Below are 21850 nucleotides of genomic sequence, written 5' to 3'. Positions count from 1 at the left end.
GCGGCTGTGTTTTACTTTTCCATACAGTAAGAATGATACAATATTGAAACGTACTTCCGGTATTTTCTAAAGTTGTGTCGAGCAAGAAATTAAAATCTACTTGTATCCGGAAAAGTAGAATATTTCCAAGTTTAGTCTTCCTTATGTACATATGTGCTACAAAGGAAGTCACAATTAAACGTCAAGATAATCATGCGGCACATATATTTGCATAACATCTTTACTATTCATCTAATCTAAGCTAATTTGATATCAAATTGTAGCTCCCTTAGTACTTACTCGAAATCAATAATCATAGATATATCGTCGTACTAATTCTAAAAAGACCGAAGTGCCGTCGATAGTTAATTTTAAAAAGACCGAAATGCAGTCGATGATTAATTTTAAAAAGACCGAACTACAGAAAAAAAATTCTAAAAAGACCTAACGATTCTTCATATATCGCGCGATATGGCCATAAGTAAATACATACTTGCACTTAGGCCTTTTTAGAATTTTTTTCTGTAGTTCGGTTTTTAAAAAATTAACTATCGCCTGCACTTAGGTCTTTCTAGAATTAGTACGACGATATTTTATTTGTTTTGGGGAAACATGAGAAATGTCATCCTGAACAGTGAGAATTACCGCGTCAAAATTGTGCGTCCACTAGATAGATAATTGCCTAGATTAAGTGAATAGTAAAGACACTATGAAAATGGTGCGGCATCATAAGCTGGACGTTCAATTGTGACTGACACTCTTTGCCCCATGATAAAATTTTTTCCCCATATATGAAGTGTTCCATGGTGTCAAGTTGAAAGTTGCTGAGAAATCTAAGATGCTTCTTTTTTTGTGTTGAATCCAAATCAAAGTCTGTCCTTCGCGTAATTATGAGTGCGATGAGACATGGGATCCGAGACTTTTGGGGTTGGGTTAGAATTCCTCTACCATAATCTGGCAATGGATACTGGAAATCTTTTTCTTTTTGTGAGGATACATTCAATGGAGGGGAGTGAAGGAGGTAGTACCCTTGCTTGGGTTCAATTCGAGTAGAAAAGTCTTCCGTGTTTAGACTGTAGTGCATCAGAACAAGGTAACATTCCTCATCCAAGTGTTGCAAGATTGCGTTATTTAAATTAAATTCTGAATTCGAACAAACTGTAAAATTCAGGTGGGATAAGAACATACAAAGTAAAGATATTTTCAACATTTTCTAAAATTTGTATTATATTTTCTTCCAAACAATTGCCTGGCGAAATGATCAACTTTTACTTCTAGAATTTTTTATATATGTATTCCTTTATGTATATCTGTTGATAAAGGAAATCTTCGAGGGATGGCATGCATACATATGTAAGTAGTGGGAAAGGTTGATTTTTTATACGAATACAGATAGGATTTTATTTCCTATTGTTCATTAGGAAAATAGGAAGAAGGGAACAGGAAGGAGAGCTAAATAAATTTCAATTCTATCCGTAATTTGTATATTATTTTACTGGATTTGTTCCTCAGGTGGTAAAGAAGGCATACGCTAAGTATTTTTATTTCATAGTATAAGTTGTATCGCAGAGTATATGCATGCAAAAAATGTATCACAAAAAAATTCGCCAAAGCTGACTACGCAGGAGTCGTACAAAAGGTCTCTAAACTACGCATAGTAGTAGGCATACGCTTAGGAGTAGATATATGTATCCTTAGTAGTACATATGTAATTATCTCCTCTAATATCTACATATTAAGGCAATACGGCGAAGAAGGCAGAATTTGTGCGAGGTCCAATGGTAAGGACCTTTGCAAGGTAGAATCCTAATCAACGTAAATTTACTAGTGGGGGTAGCATTTTTTGTATACAGGTTACATAACTCCATATTGCTTCTCCTTTGTCTGGCTTAGTTGAGCTTACTGGATTGAAACGAATGAAACTGACGTTTTCCAAGGGCACAATGAGTTAGGCTGCATATTCAGGAAAAATAGTGGTGACTGAAAATTTTGATAATTTCAGTGGATCGCTTTAGTTAAAATCCCGATCCTTATATTCTACCTTTTTCTGTTTTACATGAATTTCCTTAGTTCATAATTTTCTGCTCTTACAAGTTTTCTCTGGTATACGGAGACCAGCCACCCACCATAAGCCACCCACCAAAAGCCACTCAACAAAAGTCACTCCCCATAAGCCACACTAGGAAATAAGCCACCCCAGGAAAAAGTCACTCACCATAAGCCACCGTAGGAAATAAGCCACTTCTAGAAAAAGAGACTAATTAGTAAGTAATTAGTAATTTAATTAGATGGTAAGACCTGCTCGTATCATAGTCTAGATATTCACCTGTTGTCCCCTTGGACAAATCTGACTCACTTCAATTTTTTGGCAGCCTTAAAGAATGTCTCCTTAAACACAACTCTCTTCTTCTACTTGGGAAAAAATAAGTTGTGTGAAGTGGGAGAAAGTAAATTTTGTCAGAGTTTTTTAGGTTCTTTGAAAATTGGTAGATGGAAAAAACGTCCGTAAATAATTGTAGAATATTTCTGCACCGAACTACTATTACTTACCAAATTTTCATGGGCCTATTGAATTCATGACATGACAGTCACATAGCGTAATGTCAAAACAAAATAAATACTTGTACACAATTAGTCAATTAATCGCATTATGTGGTTGCAAATTTCCTATTTCTAGAGTTTAGCAGAGCAATAAAGGTATCTTGCTGGTGCATTAAATTGCAACACTTATTCATACGTTAGATGAGCTGATTACTGGGGACACGACAAATTCATAAATTTAAAATTGTAGGTGGTAATAGTGGATGGTTGTATAGCACTAATCATCTTTGCGACTTTTCTGGGAGGGCAAAATGCAATTTCTGAACTCGGCATCCCTAAAACAGGATGATTAACATATGCCTCTATGACGACCAAAGATTATGTCGAGTTGCTATTACTCCGTAACAGGAGTGGGTGGATCGGGTGGTCGTACATATGTATGTTACGTATTAATTATTTTTCTCTAATTGAGAAATGTCTATTTTCAAATAGAGTGTATTTATGCAAGTTGGCTTGAGTATGTATGTTCAACACATACAATATCAGTATGCACGTACCAAACTTTAAAATATCTCAGGTTGGTCAAGATATCGATCTGTGCTCAAATCATTACTTAGATTTGACAAAACCTGTAAATAAAATAAGGCGCTACAAAACTGATGTGAAAATGTAGCGAAAGTAGCGACCTTACTGTTAGTTGCCTCGGCTTTTACATTGAGATCCAAATTGCCGGAATATTTTTCGCCCTTTCAAAACTCCATGACAGTGATATGTCGACACCATATGTGAACTTGCACAGATCACGAAACGAAAATCGGTGTGATAGAGGGGCGAGCTGGATCGCATTTTTTGAAATCCAAATCTGTCCTTATTCATCCAAGAAGTAAGGCACATTGTGACACTCGACCTCGCCCCCCGTTGGAATTTGCTGTTGCATTTTCATCTACCCTAAATACTCTATTTATTGCCGGGGCTATAATCCAAAATTAAATGCCAGAGACCCGGCTATATATATTTGGAAACTGGCTATAAATAGAATAAAGCTGTAAATAAAGGTTTTACGTTATGTAGGGAAGTGCGCCTAGCGGAGGAGACTGGCATAAAAATGTGGATATCTGTAAATATAGCAGACTGGGTGTACTAAGAATTTACGATGATAAAGTAGTGACCCTACCCTACAATCACCCTCAACCATAGTTTGCTAGGTTTCTTGTGTGGCTTCCACAACCACTTGCTTCCTGAAAACTCCCAAAAAATTTTCTCGCCCACTTGGACCTAGTTTGCTACCACATTCTGTTGAATCCAGTCCATCTATTCGGTGTTTCTGATTCAGTAGGATATTAGCTTTCAAAATATGTCCCTACTTTTTCAATGTGACCACATCGGGGAAAGTTTGGGGCAATTTCTTCTGGGCAAAAAACTCAAAATTTTGTAACTTTTTTATCAATCCTTAGGAATTTTGACTTCTTGACAGCGAGTTACGTTCAGCCAAAAAATAATTTTCTGCAGAAGATGATGACCAATTACCATGGATTCCAAAATTCATTTGCTCCAGTTTTTTGCGTACATATTTTGGTCACTGGGGTCATTTACAGTGAAGAATTCGGGGTTATTTCTTTTCTGACAAATCCCCGAATTTTTTGGGAAACTTGCTTTTCACTTTTAATTTGAAGCCATATCAGACTTCCTTATCCTTGACTGAAAAGAAAACCGGCCGTTTGAAAATTCGGCTAAATTCGATTCGGGTCAGAGGTCGACGCCGCCGACGCCAGTACTTTTTTACGCGCCGCCGCCGCCGCCGAAAAAACTTAACGGCGCGCCGACGTCGCCACGGAAAAAACTTGGCGCCGATTTTATTTTGGTCTAATTATAATTACCAACGACACCCTTTAACAATATTTTCAGTCCCAACTAGAGTTTTCATTTGATGATCTCTTATGCATGACAAATACAATGTATTAGAATAACTTTAGAACAAATATTTAGGAAAAATAGGAGCAATTTTCCATGATTTTTACCAGCTGAATTTTCAATTAATATGCGTTTTTGGAGATAAGTTACTTATACCCTGTCCCATGGAAAGTTAGACAGTGATCCAAGACCTATTGTGTTCGACCTGGTTAGAATATTTTTATAAAACCTTTGGGGTAGTGTAGGTGGGAACCATAGTCATCAGATTTCGCTGCGTAGAATTGGCCTCAACCCCGTCTTGGCCACAAATGCGAATTTCCGCACCAACCCTCAAAATATCGATTTTCCACCCGCTTGTGCAATGCCCTGGCTGATTTTTTGCCATTAACGTTTGAATTCTTCCTGCTTTTTCGCATTGAAGTTTAGGTTAGAATATATTGTTTTGCAAAAGGCTTAAAACTTGACGGTTGAAATTTTGGCGTAATGGGAGGTTGCGACGTCCGGCCAAAATCAAATTTCATTGAGATTGTGAAGTTCCCTTATCCAGAGCTGTGACTGCTTCAAAAATTCGTTTCTGTTAACTTTTGTATTTATGGTACCTTTTCAAATATAAACTAACGAAATGTTGCCAAACTGCCCGGCCGTAGCCAAACTATGAATTTCACAAGGAAGTTGGTTTTCACTTTAAACTCACGTTGACATTCCACCTCCGAGGGGTTGGCGGAGCGAAAAAATTTCAATCCCGGAGTCTCTAAGAGATCAACTTTGCCGTAGTGTCCGTTATAAATATCGATAATTTTTAATGACATTTATCGACACCATTTTTGATAATTTTTTTGTACTCTGCTTTTTTGGTCCTTAACGTTCTTTGGGAGACTTTGTTTATTTTTTTCATAATCCTCAGTTTATGAACTTAAAGGTTGTGGAACAAAGATTTTGAAAATAACACTACCAGAGCAGCGCCACGAATTTACGTGAAAGCGTTAGTGCTGAAAAGTGTTTTTACGTCTTTTGAGTTTTGACCGGTGGATATGAAAAGAGGTGGCCTGCAAATTTTTAAAAAGTGCACTTTTTGGCATCCTCATAGCTCGAAGTATAAAGATCAGTTGCCGTTTTGTGACATCTTTCCGCGTTGAAGTACTGCCACGTCTTGTTCGAGCACGTCAAGCGACAATTTAGTTATTGTGAAAAACTCGATTCGCGAGTTTTTTCACTTTGACCCCGATTTCTATTGAATTTCGCCTTTTTAATAAAAAATGCTTTACACCTGCTGGAAGCCCTTGAAATTGCGTTTCAAAAAACTAAGATAGCTAAGCAACAATCTCCACTAATTGCGCAGTGTAATATATGATCCAACTGTCTAACCAAACCTGGGACATGCCTTATTTTGGCGTGACCATAAATTCGCGTCTGTATAATTGCTTCAAAACGCGATTATAAAGATTTATTTTATCACGAAACTGGGAAATTGTATCCGCAATAGCTTTCCAAATATTTTCAAAGTTTACTATGCAAATATATTTAATTTCCCAAATTAGCGGGTGGAAATCTTTTTTAATTAAAGAATTGATATCTTAATCTTCAAAATGCTAAATTCAAATTACAAAGATTGAAAAACGCGGAAGTAATACGATATAATCAAATCGAACTTGCAGCTTTATAAAAATAAGTAAAATTTGATAAGACGTTAAAAAATGAGTATGCTTTTGTCAAAATCAGAGATATTATAATTTTAGCTTAAAAACTACTTTCCATTTTTTACCTTTGACGTTATCAGTGGTCCCTTATCTTACATCTACCCACGTGCACAGAAACAGACCGGGAGACATAACGCTTTTATGTACACATAATGGTTTAAAACTATGAAATCATGTCATTGACATGTGGAAACACATAAAAGATTGCGCACATATATTTTTTACCCGACTGCGTTTTTTTCGAGCGAAAAAGTACATGATAGCTCTTTAAAAGCTCTTAGAAAGCTATTTAATATTTGGCGCCGCCGCCGGCAAAAAACCGGCGCGGCGCGGCGCGCCGCCGCCACCGACCCTTACTGAAATTCAAGCCGCCGCCGCCGATGGTACCATCGGCGTCGACCTCTGATTCGGGTCATCCATATGAGTTTAGTTTGGAGCATATTTTTTGAAAAATTTTATGTAAAGTGTCCGCTTTAAATTCGACCTAAAAAAGTTGTGGGCATTATTTAAAGTAATGCATCATGATTTTTTAAGTCAACATAAGTTTGTCTAAAACTTCAACAAAAAATTGTATTTTTAAATTCGCGTGCGGAGCCACACGGCGTTTTTCCACCAGTCTCCTCCGCTAGGCGCACTTCTCTATGTTAATTTAGGTGAAAATCCCATTTCAAATTCAAATGTCAAAAGATATCGAGCGGACATTGGGACAGACAAACGATTGGTTTCTAACAAGTAGCAATCCCTCCATAATAAAATATCCTTTCTCAGGGACGGGTTGAATAAATAAATTATGCAAGCTCGCATGACTTACGTGTTCCGCACTAGCACTACGCGGCAGACAACCCTTGCTGACACGTCATGTTTGTAGTTATATTTAACAAAGTAAATGAATACCTACACTCAAAATAAAAATTTGTCAAATCAACACCCCCGGTGTCAATATATGACTTAACCGCCTTGGTTACAATAGTGATTCCGAGCGGTAATGAAATTTTTCCGTCTGGTCATAACATTGTAACTACCGGTATCAAAATCATCATAACTCGGATTCAACATTTTAAACAAGGCGGTTAAGTCATTTATTGACACCGGCGGTGTTGATTCGACAAATTTTTGTTTTGAGTGTAATAATGCAATGACGCCAGCGGTTTTGATAAAACCGTAACCATATATGGTTATGGTCACAAATAGTTATAGATAATTAACTAAATAGTTGCATAGATTTACATAACTAGCAAACTAAATCTTTCAAAAGGGAAGTTTAAGCGAAATTACTTTAATTTATCATGGAATCCGTAGTTTTTTGATTTTTGATCAAACCCTGGATTTTTCTGAACCCGCTCCTGATCTTTATGTATCTGCGACTGGAATAATTTAACAGGACATGTCGAAATTTGTGTAAAACTCTACAAATCAATTGAGCTGCACGCAATGAGAACAAATAGATATGTCAATTGGTCTAAAAATTTTAACAATTTCAGCACAATTCAACCTCACATATTATACATGCAACCTGCCACATAATAGATTAATCCATCAGACACACTTTATTAAGTAGTTCGAAATGTCGTTTTTTGTTTTAAAATCCTAGTTGGAGTGGGGGCCTTTCTGTTTATTTTCTTCGTCTCGGATGGTTTGGTAAAAGGCGACAAAACAAGTAACTTATTAATATTTACTCTCTATGAATGAATACGGTGTGTTTTAATAATGTTGTGATTAGGGAATTAATTGTTCTCAAAATTATTCTCAGATGAAATTGGGAAAAATTTGTAAAACTTCTTGGTTGGAAATTTTTTTAAATTTATTTTAGTTGCACAATTAGTTCTTTGCTGCTTTTACCGTATGGCCGTAACTTTGTAAATATTTTGAACACAAAATAAACCGTTACAAAGAATGTAACCAAGAGGTGAAGGAAGTGTTTCATACGTTAAAATGAATACAATATTGTTTTTGCCCGTGCAAAATTTTTGACACGGTCCTTGAGAGGTCGTTTAACACATGCCACAATGCAGACATTTTTTAAAGATAAAAACTAATTCATTTACTTTGTCTGGAAAGAGCGCTTCAAAATAAATTAAAATTCTAAGGAAACCCTATTGCAGTCCAGGCGGTTTCACCACAATCCAGACATGGTGAGGTCAGAATCCCAATATAGTGCCGACTGCGAGAATGTACCACCCATAAAAAATTAACTTCTGTGAACATATTTTATTCAAATTCACTATATCAGGAAATGCACCTGAACAATTGCAACAGAGTCTAAGTCAAGGAACATAGGAGAATACTTTAGATTTCATACTAGTCATTTTCCCTTACAAACTTCTCCCAAGAACCAAATCAGACACCATTGGCACAGAAATAAGTAAATTATCAGGATGGATGCCACATTCGAGTTGAGTCCCAACCTCCTCGCCCCTTTGTGAACCTTAGCGGGTCCGGTATTCTTAAAACGTTTGTCGTAATCCTGAAATAATTTCGTCGGCTTAAACCTAAAATATAATTCCTTCCAATAATTAAAAATTCCTGACGTTATAATTCCGTGTTGACGCTGGACCAAGAGTTCGGCCTTACTCGCATCCCCTGGAGTAAACCACATCCAGCCCGTAATTCCAATACGGAGTGGATCCTTTCCTTTGACAAACCTCACCCCGTTGTTTAAATCTGCCCCCATTTTGTTAGCAAATGGCAGAATTTCATCGATGTGCTGCCTCGTATCTGCATATGCTCTTCCGTCACAAGATGGCCTTGTCATATTTCCCCAAAAGTAGGCGGGGTATTTGTAAGCTAGCGGTTTAATCCTAGTGTATCCCAATGTTGGAGAAATCTCCAGTGTATTTCGTGCCATTTCTGAAATTTTTTGAATCCTTGAATTTAGCAGATTGCGAAATGCGAATATAAGTTCCGGAAAGGGTTCCCCAAGTGAGGGGTCATCAATTAGGGCGTATTCTGAGGTGGGGATTGGGCTGTAAAAGGTAAAATTTGAAATGTCCAAGAACGAGTTGAAGGGTGATGACGTGTTGATGGGACGGACGATTTGCGTCGTAAAATTTGCTTTCCATCCAGTCGTTATGACAACGCTGGTTCCGACCCAGACGGAAAAGAGGAATATTTGCATGTTTGTTGGTTGAAATCGAATTAATATTGGTTTTTCTAGCAAGGCATCGGACAAGTCGAGGAGGATTGAGAATCTCCATTTACCCCGGTGATACCCAATTAAGGCGGTCATTGAGATGACGCAGGCCGCAAGAAGAAGCCAACACCAAGGGTCCATGGGCGACAGGTAGATGTGGGAATATAAGATGTGTTTGTGGACACTGGCGCACGTTAAGAAGTTGTAATTTTCCGTGTCCACGGTAACCACGAAAATATCTGGTTTCTCGAGATACTGGTTGATTCTGGATAGTTGTGGGATTTGATAGGAAAATCCTTGCTTCCAAGTTGGAGACGAGTTTTCCAGTCTGTAAATGTAATCTTGCAGTAAGGTGAAATCTAAGATCTGCCGAAAGCTAAAGGTTTCCAGAGCGACGTCACATCGAGTGAAGTGAGACGAGGCAGAGGGATATTGCTCTACATGCAATTTTTGCAGGTAGTCCCTCACATGCGGACCCGATGCTACTGGAGTAACAAACCTGACGGAAGTAACTTCTTTAGAAGTTAGTAAATTTAAAACTGCCGGGTACGAAAATGCTGCCAACGAGGTCTTCTCAAGGTCTACGAGATTCTGCAAAACTATTCCGTGCCTTTCATTTGTTGCATTTTCCAACATGATTTGAGAATTCGTAGGGCAATGACTACAAAAGTAGGGGAGATTAGCTCGAAAATCATCATGACCCGGTTTATCCTTAACCAGGAAAACCTTAAGATCCGGGGTTATCTTAAATTTGCCAAAGATTTCTGCAAATATCGGAAACGAAATGCTTGGAATGACAACAACCACAAATTTGTAAGACGTTGACAAAGCCGAAGTCCGAAACTTTCCGTAATCGTTGAACTTTGACGTTATTTCGGAAATGTTATATTCCTCGAGTCCGAATACGTATTCCACTAGGCATATTCCTTTAGTTACTTGAGGAACGTATCGTACAAATTTGGGTAGGGAATAGATCGGTAGAGTTGTGTCGGGACGAGGTGATCGTAATAAAATAGGTAACTTTAATTCGAGTTCTGGTAATACATCGTCAAGGTAGCTTTCGTGTCGATTTGTGGCGTCGAAATCCACTGTAAAGGTTGGGTGACAAGTTGTAAAAGTGTTAACAAATTCTGTAACGTTCAACGCGTTGATTGTAGTATTGATGAGGATCGAAAGTACAAATGGAAAACTAAATCCAGTTAAAAACCCTTTAGACCGTTGGATCGTCATGATGTCGACGTTGCAAAACTGGTACTGTTACTGTCTAAAAATATCTATAAAGATTCCTTTACGTTTTAACCGCAGCTAAAAGCAGGAACAAAAGATCCTTAGGATGGAGGCATTGTTGTTTTCGTAACATTGTATTCGTTCCACGTGGCACTTCAGTTCGTTGTACACAATATTTTAAATACTCCACACTTGAAGTTTCTCCAACGTGAGTAAGTAAATAAGCCATACTGAATATTGAATACTTAAGGTGCTTATGTATGCATGCAAACATAATACTACAGGTAAAACTTATGAGCAAAGCCGACTCAAGGGTTCAATATTCAAATAAAAGGTTTATTTCGGCTAGCACCAGAATGTTTCTAATATTATGCTTACACTCAAACCGGTAGTAGCTTTTAATATTATGTCGAAATTGCAATTAAAGACCCCCCAAAGATTAAGGGTTTCGCAAGTGTATTTAGATATGAGTGGGAAAAATGCTCTGCGACAAGAGCAGAGCTGGGTGATTATTCGTTTTTGAGGGTGGATTAAGGATTATGGATTAACCACAAAATAATGTGGATTGTGAGTACATTATTTCCGTGAGATTAATTCATGCCAGGATTAATCCGGATTAATCCATAAATTCTGGAAATTTTAGCATTATGGATTATGGATTAATAATCCGGATTATTTTGGTGATTAATGATTTTTGCACTACCTACAGGTATATCTAGCGCAAAAATTTAAACTATGTGGTTTCACATAAAATATTAAAACGCCAGTTTCAATTGATATATGTAGCACAAGGCAACGAGAACATGTTGACTCTTCAAATGGTAGCTGACAGGACAAAGTTGTGAGAACTTGAGACTTCAAGCTACACAGTGGGATGAAATAGAACTACGGGAATTGAACTGAGTAATCCAGATTGAGAATTAATCATGAATATTTAATCATGATTAGTAATCATGATTAGGATTAATCTGGATTAATAATCATTATTAGTACTCATGATTGGGATTAATCAGGATTAGTAATCCGTGATCACGATTATGGATTAATGATATCTAATTGGATTATTCCCGGATTAATTCAAATTCCAGAAAAATCTGGATTATGGATTGGGATTAATCTACAAAAAACTCTCATTGCCGGAGTATGGATTATGGATTAATAATCCGGGATTAAAATCCATAATTCTTAATCAGGATTATCCCAGCTCTGGACAAGAGGAACAAAGCTTAATTTAGAATTAGTATTTAAAATATGCAGATGCAAATTATATTATTTATTTACAAGTGTAGAAGCCCGCCCGTCCATCGACGTGCAAAATAGGCCCGTCGATAAGCCCGTTGTCCCAACATGAGCGGAGCTAGCATCTTCTGTTCTCTCTGCAGAGTGGACCGAGAAAAGGAGGGGCTAACTTCTCAACTAAGCCACCGACCCAGCAGCGATACACTCGCCTGCTTTATATAGTTTAGATATGAGGTTATTCTCGGTACGTTCAGTTTTTCGTTTTGGTAGTCGCAACTAGCCTACATCAAAAATGTTCAAAATGTCCAAAATGTCCAAACTGCCGAAAAGCGATGAACATTGGAAATTGGGGCAAACTGTTACAATTTCTTTATGAACGACTTTTTTGCAAGTCTATGCACAGATATGTATGTCAACTCTTATTAGTTTTGAGCATTTTGGTATGTATTTAATTACATACCACGAAATTTAGAAAACCTTTTGTTTTAATGTTTGTTCTTTTTAGAAGATTAAAAAAGTTATGTAATAAACCATTCCGTATTTTAAACACTTCTGGACATTTTGGACGCCCAAAACTAGGTACACAAAACCAGTTAAAGCCGCTTTTTATCTAACTTTCGTGTTGGACAGTGGCTAAAACCATCGCGAATCCGCGGACACGTTATTCCAATTTTTACGATTTTCAAGTTATTTTACTGTAAAATCGAGAAACGGAACCCTGTTTTGGGCATCAGTAATAATATGAACGAGATCGGTCTATGTTTCTCTCTCTTCTGCTCCTCGTCGCGCGTCATGAATTTTACGGGTTTGCACGTACATATTTCATGCAATGTTTCATGGAAAATGTTGCAAAATCCAGAATTAAGTATTACCGTTTGGAACTAAATTTGTCACACTTTAAATAGATAATCTAACCACGAATTTGACATGTAGTTGACACTTAACATTTGGTTTGCTCGTACAAATTATATAATAATCAACATTGGCGTCGAAGTAGGTTTACATATATATTAGAAATATGTCATACATACTGCCGGACGGACAGACGTGACGGTTCCATAAGCCCAGCCTGAAGCTAAGGATGAAAAGATTGCCAATAAATTTGTCTGGATGATGAAAACAAGCCAGCCTTTCATGATCAATATTATTTGACAAAGGCAAATACATAATTGTCCTCTTTTAATATTGTTATTTATATTTTATTATTCCTATTTTTCCTGTCACGCACGCACCTCATCGACATACACACTTACGAGGATACAGGGTGGACACGAAATATTGTGCAAAGTACAAGGGGACTGTTCGGTCCGCAATTGTGCTACCGTCTCTGGTCGGGCTAAATACTCCTAAATATGAGTAGTTCGGCGACCCCACAAAGTACACTGAGAATAAAATGTAAGCAAATTGCTACTGGACGGTGTCCATATATGACCTCACCGGTTTGGTAGAGATTTACTACAGAATTGTAGTAAATTTGCTACCATCTTGTAGCATTTTTATATCCCGCTGTAACGTTTTGTCAAAATGTGGTAGCAAATTTACTACAATTCCGTAGCAAATCGCTACCAAACCGGTGAAGTCATATATGTAAAGAAACCGCCCAGTAGCAATTTGCTTACATTTTATTCTCAGTGTATTTCAAGGATTTAGGACTTTATTTCCTCTTTATATTCACCCGGAAATGATCAAAGTATCTATCTGCGTTTAGTAGCACCAGTCAGAAATTATTAATTCCAGGAAAAATAATAACTTCTTGGTTGGAATTATAACGAGTTTTTTAAAATTTATTTTAGTGGAATAATTAGTTTACTTCTACCGTATGGTCATATGTAGCTTTGTGAATATTGTGACCACAAAATAATTTTCTCGGTATCTAAAACTAAACTAGTAAATACACATCGTTGAACTGTGACGAGTGATTTTTTATAGGAGAAGCCTTACATTTTTTTGCATACTTTTGCGAAATTTATAAAGAGGCAGAAAAACCATTGAATTAGTTTTGGCAAGTTTACCCACCTAATAGTGGATTTATTTAGCAAAAATAGTATGTAAAAATGTTAAAAATTTCGGCTGAAATGAAATTTTTGCGGGTGTCAATTACGCAAATGAGGCGAGTGGCTCTTTTGAACAGAGAATATGTACAGTATGTAACAAAAGTATAGCTACGATGACATATTTTTTATGTCGACATGATGCCGTAATATTTCAACTTTGAAACTCCGTACAAAAATGTCAAAACTATCTGCCGACAATTTCCTCGTGGCCGATTTTTAATGTCGCAGATAGATCAAAGGTCAGGATTATTTTTCTAAAAAAATTTGAGGCGTCGAAAAAAAAACTTCGTGGATATTTTTTTTTGAACTTTGCAATATTTTTTACTGGATGCGGCATGCGTTTTGAAGAATAATGAGCTTTGGTCGGACCGTGTACGATTTTTTTGGCGCCCACAGGAATTTTTCGCCCAGGACAGGTTGGAGGCCTAAAATCGCCGCCTTGGCGAAAATTAAAAAACTAAAATATACGTTTGCATATAGAGGGTCCGGATATGCAAACGTATATTTCAGTTTTTTAATTTTCGCCAAGGCGGCGATTTTAGACCTCCAGCCTGTCCTGGGCGAAAAATTCCTGTGGGCGCCAAAAAAATCGTACACGGTCCGACCAAAGCTCATTATTCTTCAAAACGCATGCCGCATCCAGTAAAAAATATTGCAAAGTTCAAAAAAAAATATCCACGAAGTTTTTTTTTCGACGCCTCAAATTTTTCTAGAAAAATAATCCTGACCTTTGACCTACCTGCGACATTAAAAATCGGCGACGAGGAAATTGTCGGTAGATAGTTTTGACATTTTTGTACGGAGTTTCAAAGTTGAAATATTACGGCATCATGTCCACATAAAAAATATGTCATCGTAGCTATACTTTTGTTACATACTGTAGAAGGTATTTCTTACTACGAAATGCGTTTACTCTATTGATATTTCTTAGGACCATCCCTGGGTAATTGTAAACCGTTCGTGCCTCTCCTCAGAAGACGCAAATAAAACATCATGTCGCTATTCTTCATGCTACACTGGTTTCCTTGTTGATCTACTGCAGAAAATGGATAAACGTGATGACCAAAATATGGAAAACTGCACAATTCAAGAGGTTTCATCGTTCCGTAAGAACCGAAAATCTTTTACGAAGGATGATGTAATCGACATTTTGGTTGGTAAGGTAGGTTAAAAAAATCATTGGTTCGCGAAAATTGGATAAATATACCCGCTATTCGGATAACCATAAAACGTCTTTAGGACAGTCGACACGGTGCACTCAAAATAACGCAAATAATAAATGCAGAAGGCGATTGGAGATAGTTTTGAGGAACTCAAACCTTACTTACGGAATGGTTTTTAGTTGTAGAGATTTCTAACGTTTTTTTATGTGAAAACCCATGTCTCAAACTATAGGTGAACACATTTGGCGTCTGGTTTAGTGTACTCTACTAAATAAGACAAGGTCAAATTTGGAGAGGTTTAGCAAGCATTTAATGCTGAGTTCTAACTACATATATTTTCTCGTATGATAATTTTCACAGCTTAACACATGTTTAACATATGGTATCGGTAATACCTGTATTGTCGAACGTCCCAATAACGAAAATACCGAATACCGGTTTTGAAAATGCTACCGGTCTTGTATGCCCTATTAGGAAGCAGTGTTTTCGATTTTATCCATTTTAAATTATCCTTAATCTTAGGAAGTTGATATGGCTCTGGTTCCAATAAACCCAACCAACCTATCCAGAAAACTAGAAGAATCCATCCAGATCGTCATAAATAGCAAGAAGAACTACTGGTACACCTTTGGATTTCCGAATAACTCCAAGCTAGCTGACTCCACATCTGAAACGTGAGTGTGTCATTAACACTATTGTTCCATAGTATTGCTGTACACTCAATAATTTTTGAACAAATATGCTTTTCCGAAAGCTACTCAATATTTTAAAAGTGTGAGTTAATTATTACAATTTGAAAATTTCAGTTTCTATGGCATAGATCGCATTGGCATCGTATCGGACCTAGTTAAGAAATGGTTCATAACAAACACGACGCTGTGGCGTAAGGACAAACAGCTGACTCCATACGAACCAATGGAAATTTACCCGTGCAAAGTACAGTACCAGTGAGGAAGAACTTAGCTAATTCTAATCCATACCTTTAGCCCAAAAGTATGTATTTACAAAATACTATTAATGTGCAACCTCCAACTAATGTGTATTAAATACTTGAGCATGCAAATTTAAATATATGTTCAGAGGGTGGGCTATCCTTACGTAGAAATTTTCAACGATTTTTCTTACCTACATATTAATTTTTTGGAATAATTAACTGCTTGCTCTATTTGATTCCCCTTGTTCTAAACTACAAGTCTGCAACGTGTTTTCCTTTAAGAAAACACCTCCTGAGACTTTTGAAGGCCTATTTTTAACCACTCGTCCTTAAAACTTTTCCAAAGTCCATATAAAGTCGTAGCTAATTTTTACATTTTCTCCACGATGCATGGAAAATTGACCTTGTCCCGTTTCAGTCATTTACTCTGAACAAATCATCGTCGATTGTGACCACATGTTCTTCCCTAAGGTCCAGAAATGTGATTCTCGTACATCATTTTAGCCAATAGTGCGAAAGCTCTTTGGGGTTTCCTGATTGATCATACGGTTGAGCATGGTTTTTAGCTTTTTCGTCCCTTCTGAAAGGGGACAGTGTTTAGGGGGAGGAGGCGATCCATGATTAATGCCTTATGTTCTAACACCTTCTATATTCGATATGCTATAAATTCAGGCCAAAGAAATTTTATGTCCACGTGCATTAACCAGTTCTGATAACACTTCCGGTAGAACCATGGCTGGAAAACTTTTTCACTAGTACCTTCGCTTAAAATGGTAAGGGAGGAGCTATTTTTTAGAATTTCGAGTGAAAAAAAATCACTAAATAAAATCAGATCACATTAAAATACTGTGATCCTACCGCTTACTCCTAGACTGATAGTGGTCATCTACGACAGAGAGATTACCTATTTTTATTACACACATAGATTTTTAAACTCGTCATTTATGCCGTATCTTGAGACTTCTCAATATTTTAGATATGCATAGAAACTTGTACCGTGAAAACTCAAATAGTAGCCGGGGGCTACTATTTATAAAATATGTGGCTGAGACACGGCTACTATTTGAACAGGGCTACTATTTGGGCAAGGTCACTATTTCTAAAATTTTGAAGATGGACACGGCTACTATTTGCATACAACTTTCGCTTCCTGAATCAAGCTCAAATTAAATTTAATAACAACACCAATTTTGCCCTTAGAGACGTAGTCCATTATGATATTACTATGCTCGACCTGCTCTTCAATGATTCCTTCGATGAGCTAAATTCGTATTTTGTCATCGACTCATGGCTTCTATACCGTGTAACTACGATTGTATTGAATTATAATTTAATTATCTTAATGAACTGTCAAGAAGTGTGGTTTAAAGACGCGTCTATTCGAAGAAAGCTACTATTTGGGCAAGGCAAGGCTACTATCTGAGCAGGGCTACTATTTGGGCAAGGCTACTATTTGAGCAACGGCTACTATTTGAGTTTTTACGGTATTTGTCAACCGAATCACTTCAAACTTAAAGCTTAAGCTCATCTGATTTATAAACATTACATTACATTTTGCTCATCATTTTGCTCATCACTATTTAATTATTTATGCATTGTCTTGAAATTTATCAATATTTTCGATAAGTAACCAACATACCAATTTCCCAGGGTCGAGAAAAGGGAGCAAAATATTGGTGAGTTGAGTTATTGCGTTCCTTTTGATTTTGCAATAAGTATTGCAATCAACGTCATAAGTGAATATGAATCGAGTATTAGTGAGGAATGCCCTTGTACATTACAGAGATATTTGCATCAAACCCACATACGTAAGTCGCTTCAGCGACTTGAGAATTTACCAGTTTATTTTTTTTCATTTCTAAAGATTTGATTGACATAGTCATTTAGGTTTACCCCAGCCATCAATTGTGCTTTTTCTGATTTCACCCCAGCCATCGATTTTTTGTTATTCATTAGGGACTCCCAACTTTGTAAAAAATCGTTTTTTTGCACTTTTCTCGAAACACCTTTTTTCTCAATTGCTATGCGATTTCGATTTTTCTTCACTCTTTTGGTAAAAAAATAAAATTTATCTTAACCTTGATTTTATATTGAAGCAAAAAGTATTCGAAAAAATTCTAATCTGGATTTGGAATTGAAAAAAAACATTTTGTAAAAGGAGCCATTTTTTACAAAGTTGGAACTCATTAATTCTATAATTTGGACTCCAGGTTTTTTTCGTTAAATTAGTCGCAAATATCGAACATTTGTATTTAGGTTAGTCTATCCCATCTACATACCTTTCATTATCTGACACCACAATCGATCAAATGCAAATGAATTACAAAACCACTGTCATATAATTTAATTAGGTATTTTTTGACGCAAATGCTCAAGTACAGATGATCGTTGAGAGGTAAATATGTTCATGTGTTCATGTGTACAGTGGCGGCGTAAGTTATTGACAGCAATACTGTTCCCCAACCTAATGGAATCCTATCTCGCCCAAGTTATCAAGTCCAACCCACTCCATCTCACAATGTCCCACCCCACTTCCGCTGCTACTGTACTTGCGTCCGAATTGAATAGATAAACTGAACATGTTAATTTACGGTGTCCAATATGTTTCTTTTATGTAAGTACATTCCTGAACATTTCTGGTGGTTACAAATTTTTTACGGGTAAAATTTATGTACTGGGCCCTGAGATAATCTTAAATCTTCCGGTAAAAATATATAAATTTATCTTAATTTGGCCTGAGATAAAGACTTTTAAATGCAGAAATGTCTTAATACAGCCCCGAACAAAAATTCGGTAATTTATTAATTTAACACAACCTTTAAAACAATCTTTAATATATGTACAAATTGCAAATAACTCAATCAAAAGAAGTTTACTCCGTAGAGTGTTTTCCTTTTTAATGGTGGAATTGATAGACTCCAGACCTCCATAACCTCGTTAGTGCTTGGGTATAACCCTCGTACCATCCCAACCTTTGACCGAGGTAATTGGTTTCGAAATAGTCGCAAACTTCATTGGTTAGAGTTTTGCTCCACTTCTTAATCCATAGTTTAAGGCAACACTTTCAGGCGACACCCTGTAATAATTAAAAATTACCATTGACGTCAACAAGTACGTATGTATGTATGACCAAGGAATGTACATTGTACTTATGCAATATATTTACTACGAAAACTGTATTTACCTCGTTACCAATTACATACATGGATAACTAATAAATGTTTGACACCTCAAGTGGGATAAAATCATTGACGAATGTTAAAAACTCCAGATAAGCCTGAACAAAGGGAATGATGCAATTCATCCCTATATCAATTCCAATCAATTCTGACAAAATTCGTCACTCGGTCATAATGTTGTTTCGAATAATTACCTTGGCTACGTGCCTTTCCTTTGTGGTCGGCTTCGTGCAGGAAATTACATTCTACACGGAACCTGACTTTGGCGGAAATGCGCTCCGATTTCGAACCAAGCAACCAGATCTTACCATGTACTCGCCCATATAGATGTCAAGTCATGGTGCAGTACTGGATAGTAAGGACTTTCTACTTAAAACAAGTTATTGCATAATTCGAATCCACTTTTTATACTTTTCGTTCAGTTAATTTACTTAACGGGTGGAAAATATGCTGCAAAAATTATATCACGGCGGAGTAAGAGTTTCCTGCAACACGTGCTAAAAATATTAGAAACAGGTGTAAAATGATGTCGAGGGGGGCGGGTGTGCCAAATTTCATTTTAATGTACGAATAATGCTACCTGCTACCCGTTGCTAACTCTTACCCAACCCGATACCCGCTTTGAGAAATTTAGACAAAATTGGCTGTCATCTAAGAATAAACTCGATTTGTTTTAATCGGGGGTAAGCGGGTAAAAGTTACCCGACCCGGTACCCGCTGCAACCCTACCACCCTCTCAATAATTTTTCGACATAATTGTTACCGGCGGAGATAAGTACTCTTCAATTCTACCGCGTGGTAACACTATAGCAACAAATTGTCTTCTACGGGCAAGAAATTTCCTCCGGTATCGGTAATATTTCTATTACCTGAGCGTTGACAATAGGGGCTGAGCAAGATTTAGCCTCTGTATTTATGTTACCCTTCGGTGATAAATTATTTCCCAAGCGGTAGAATTGCATAGTACCTCCGCCGGTAAGAATATCATCAAAAAATTCTGGAGAGTTTAGTGTGACCAGTTTAGTGTGCCAAGTTTTTCCAATTTGATTAAAAGACAATTTTATCCCGGAAGAATTGAGCGAATCAAAGTATGTATTCTTCAAATTTAGCTGGCACGGATTCAGCCGGATAAATTACAACGGGACGTTCGAATTCGCAATTTATTCTGCTAATGGAACAGTACTCTGCGCGAATCGAACCTTCCCGCGATAATGTCCTTAAGACATCTGGGACCCTTGGAAACAACGACGCCTTCTATGTCAGTTTACAGCGGAACTGACGGCGGGCACGTGGGTGGGATCGAGCGGACTTTCACTTCTTTGGCCGCCACCAATTTCGGATTTCTTCCTAAATTCATCGTTTTTACCGGAGCCTCGAGTTGGACGGGTTTTGTGAACGAGGATTTTTCAGGAAACTCGACCTGTTACTCGACCAGTGAGCTGATGGGAAATTTACGGTCACATTCTTAATGACATTTTTTCGGCCTGAGTGTGAGTGGCCACTTAAACTCAATGAATTTCATATTCTTAACGAAAATAATCTCCACTCTCGTGAGTGGAGACTTTGGAAAAAAGTGAGTGAACTTTGGGTCATGGAGATGAGTTCAACTCAGACAATTTTCACAGTTTGTATTCCCAATGACTGTTTTATTTCTCCACTCAACGAATTTTCGAAAGTATCACTCAATTTCGCTAGTTACGCAACGAGCTATCTTTGGCTGCGCTCTCAACGTTCGTTCTCAAATTCAAGTAGGTGATTTGGCACAATTATCGCAAGGGACGGTGTCGAAGTTGGTCATGCGTGTCTCCGGAGCCCTGGCAGCCCTGCGTCCTCAGTTTATCAAGTATCCTAATAACAACGAAGCCAATTTAGTTCGCCAACGCTTCTACACCTATGGCGGATTTCCGGGGGTGGTTGGAGCTATTGACTGCACACATGTTCCAATAAAATCTGTTGGAGGGGATAATGCTGAGCTATTCAGAGACCGACATGGAAATTTCTCCATAAACGTTCAAGCAGTGTGCACATCAGACCTGAAGATAACCAACGTTGTAGCACGCTGGTTTGGGTCATGTCACGATAACAGGATTTTTGAAAATTCAGCGCTTTATGGGCAACTCGATCGAGGAGAAGTACCAGGGATACTACTCGGTGACTCAGGATACAGCTGCACTCCCTATCTGATGACCCCATTGACGATGCCGAGAACTGCAGCCGAAAAACGATATCAAAGTTGTCAAATCAAAACTAGGAACCCCATCGAACGCTGCTTTGGCACCGTGAAGCAGCGTTTTAATTGTCTGCGATACATGCGCCTAAAGCTATCCACAACCCTATCCACCATTGTTGCATTTTTCGTTCTACACAATATTTCCATAATGTATCGTGACGATCTGGAATTCGAATACGAGGATCACGAGGACGATGGGGACGAAAATATACGGAACCAAAGTACAACTTCCGGAATTTCAGCTAGGAACCGAATTATTTCTTCTCATTTCTCATAATTGAATTTTAGAGAATGTTTTATTTGCTGTTTCTTGTATTTAATTAAATGCAAATTGTTTACATAAATTATCGAACGAATTAAATAATGGCTTGTAATTCCTCCTCCAGTGAAATGATAATTTCATGCCCAGCAAGGAGTTTCCTTTTCCGGTCTTGTGGTTTTGATTGCCTGCCTTTACTACACATCACCTTTCGAACTAAAAATTACAAATGGTCATTCAAATTGTAAAATTGAAGCCTGATAAAAGCATGATAAAAAGGTCTCACCAGTTGTGTCATTAGTACATC

General features: G+C 37.4%; 1 protein-coding gene across 1 annotated transcript; it reads left to right on the top strand.

Annotated features, from left to right (window-relative positions):
* The first annotated feature begins 20691 nt into the window (after nt 1-20691).
* On the top strand, nt 20692-21561 carry LOC110860073 (putative nuclease HARBI1). The gene has a single exon (XM_022109139.1). It carries the CDS (start codon nt 20692-20694, stop codon nt 21559-21561), a length of 870 nt encoding a protein of 289 aa, XP_021964831.1.
* The last annotated feature ends 289 nt before the right edge of the window (nt 21562-21850 follow it).

This window comes from Folsomia candida, unplaced genomic scaffold (assembly GCF_002217175.1).
Source record: "Folsomia candida strain VU population unplaced genomic scaffold, ASM221717v1 Fcan01_Sc029, whole genome shotgun sequence".
NCBI classification, from domain to species: Eukaryota; Metazoa; Arthropoda; class Collembola; order Entomobryomorpha; family Isotomidae; genus Folsomia; species Folsomia candida.
This window is presented reverse-complemented; position numbering and strand designations above follow the sequence as displayed.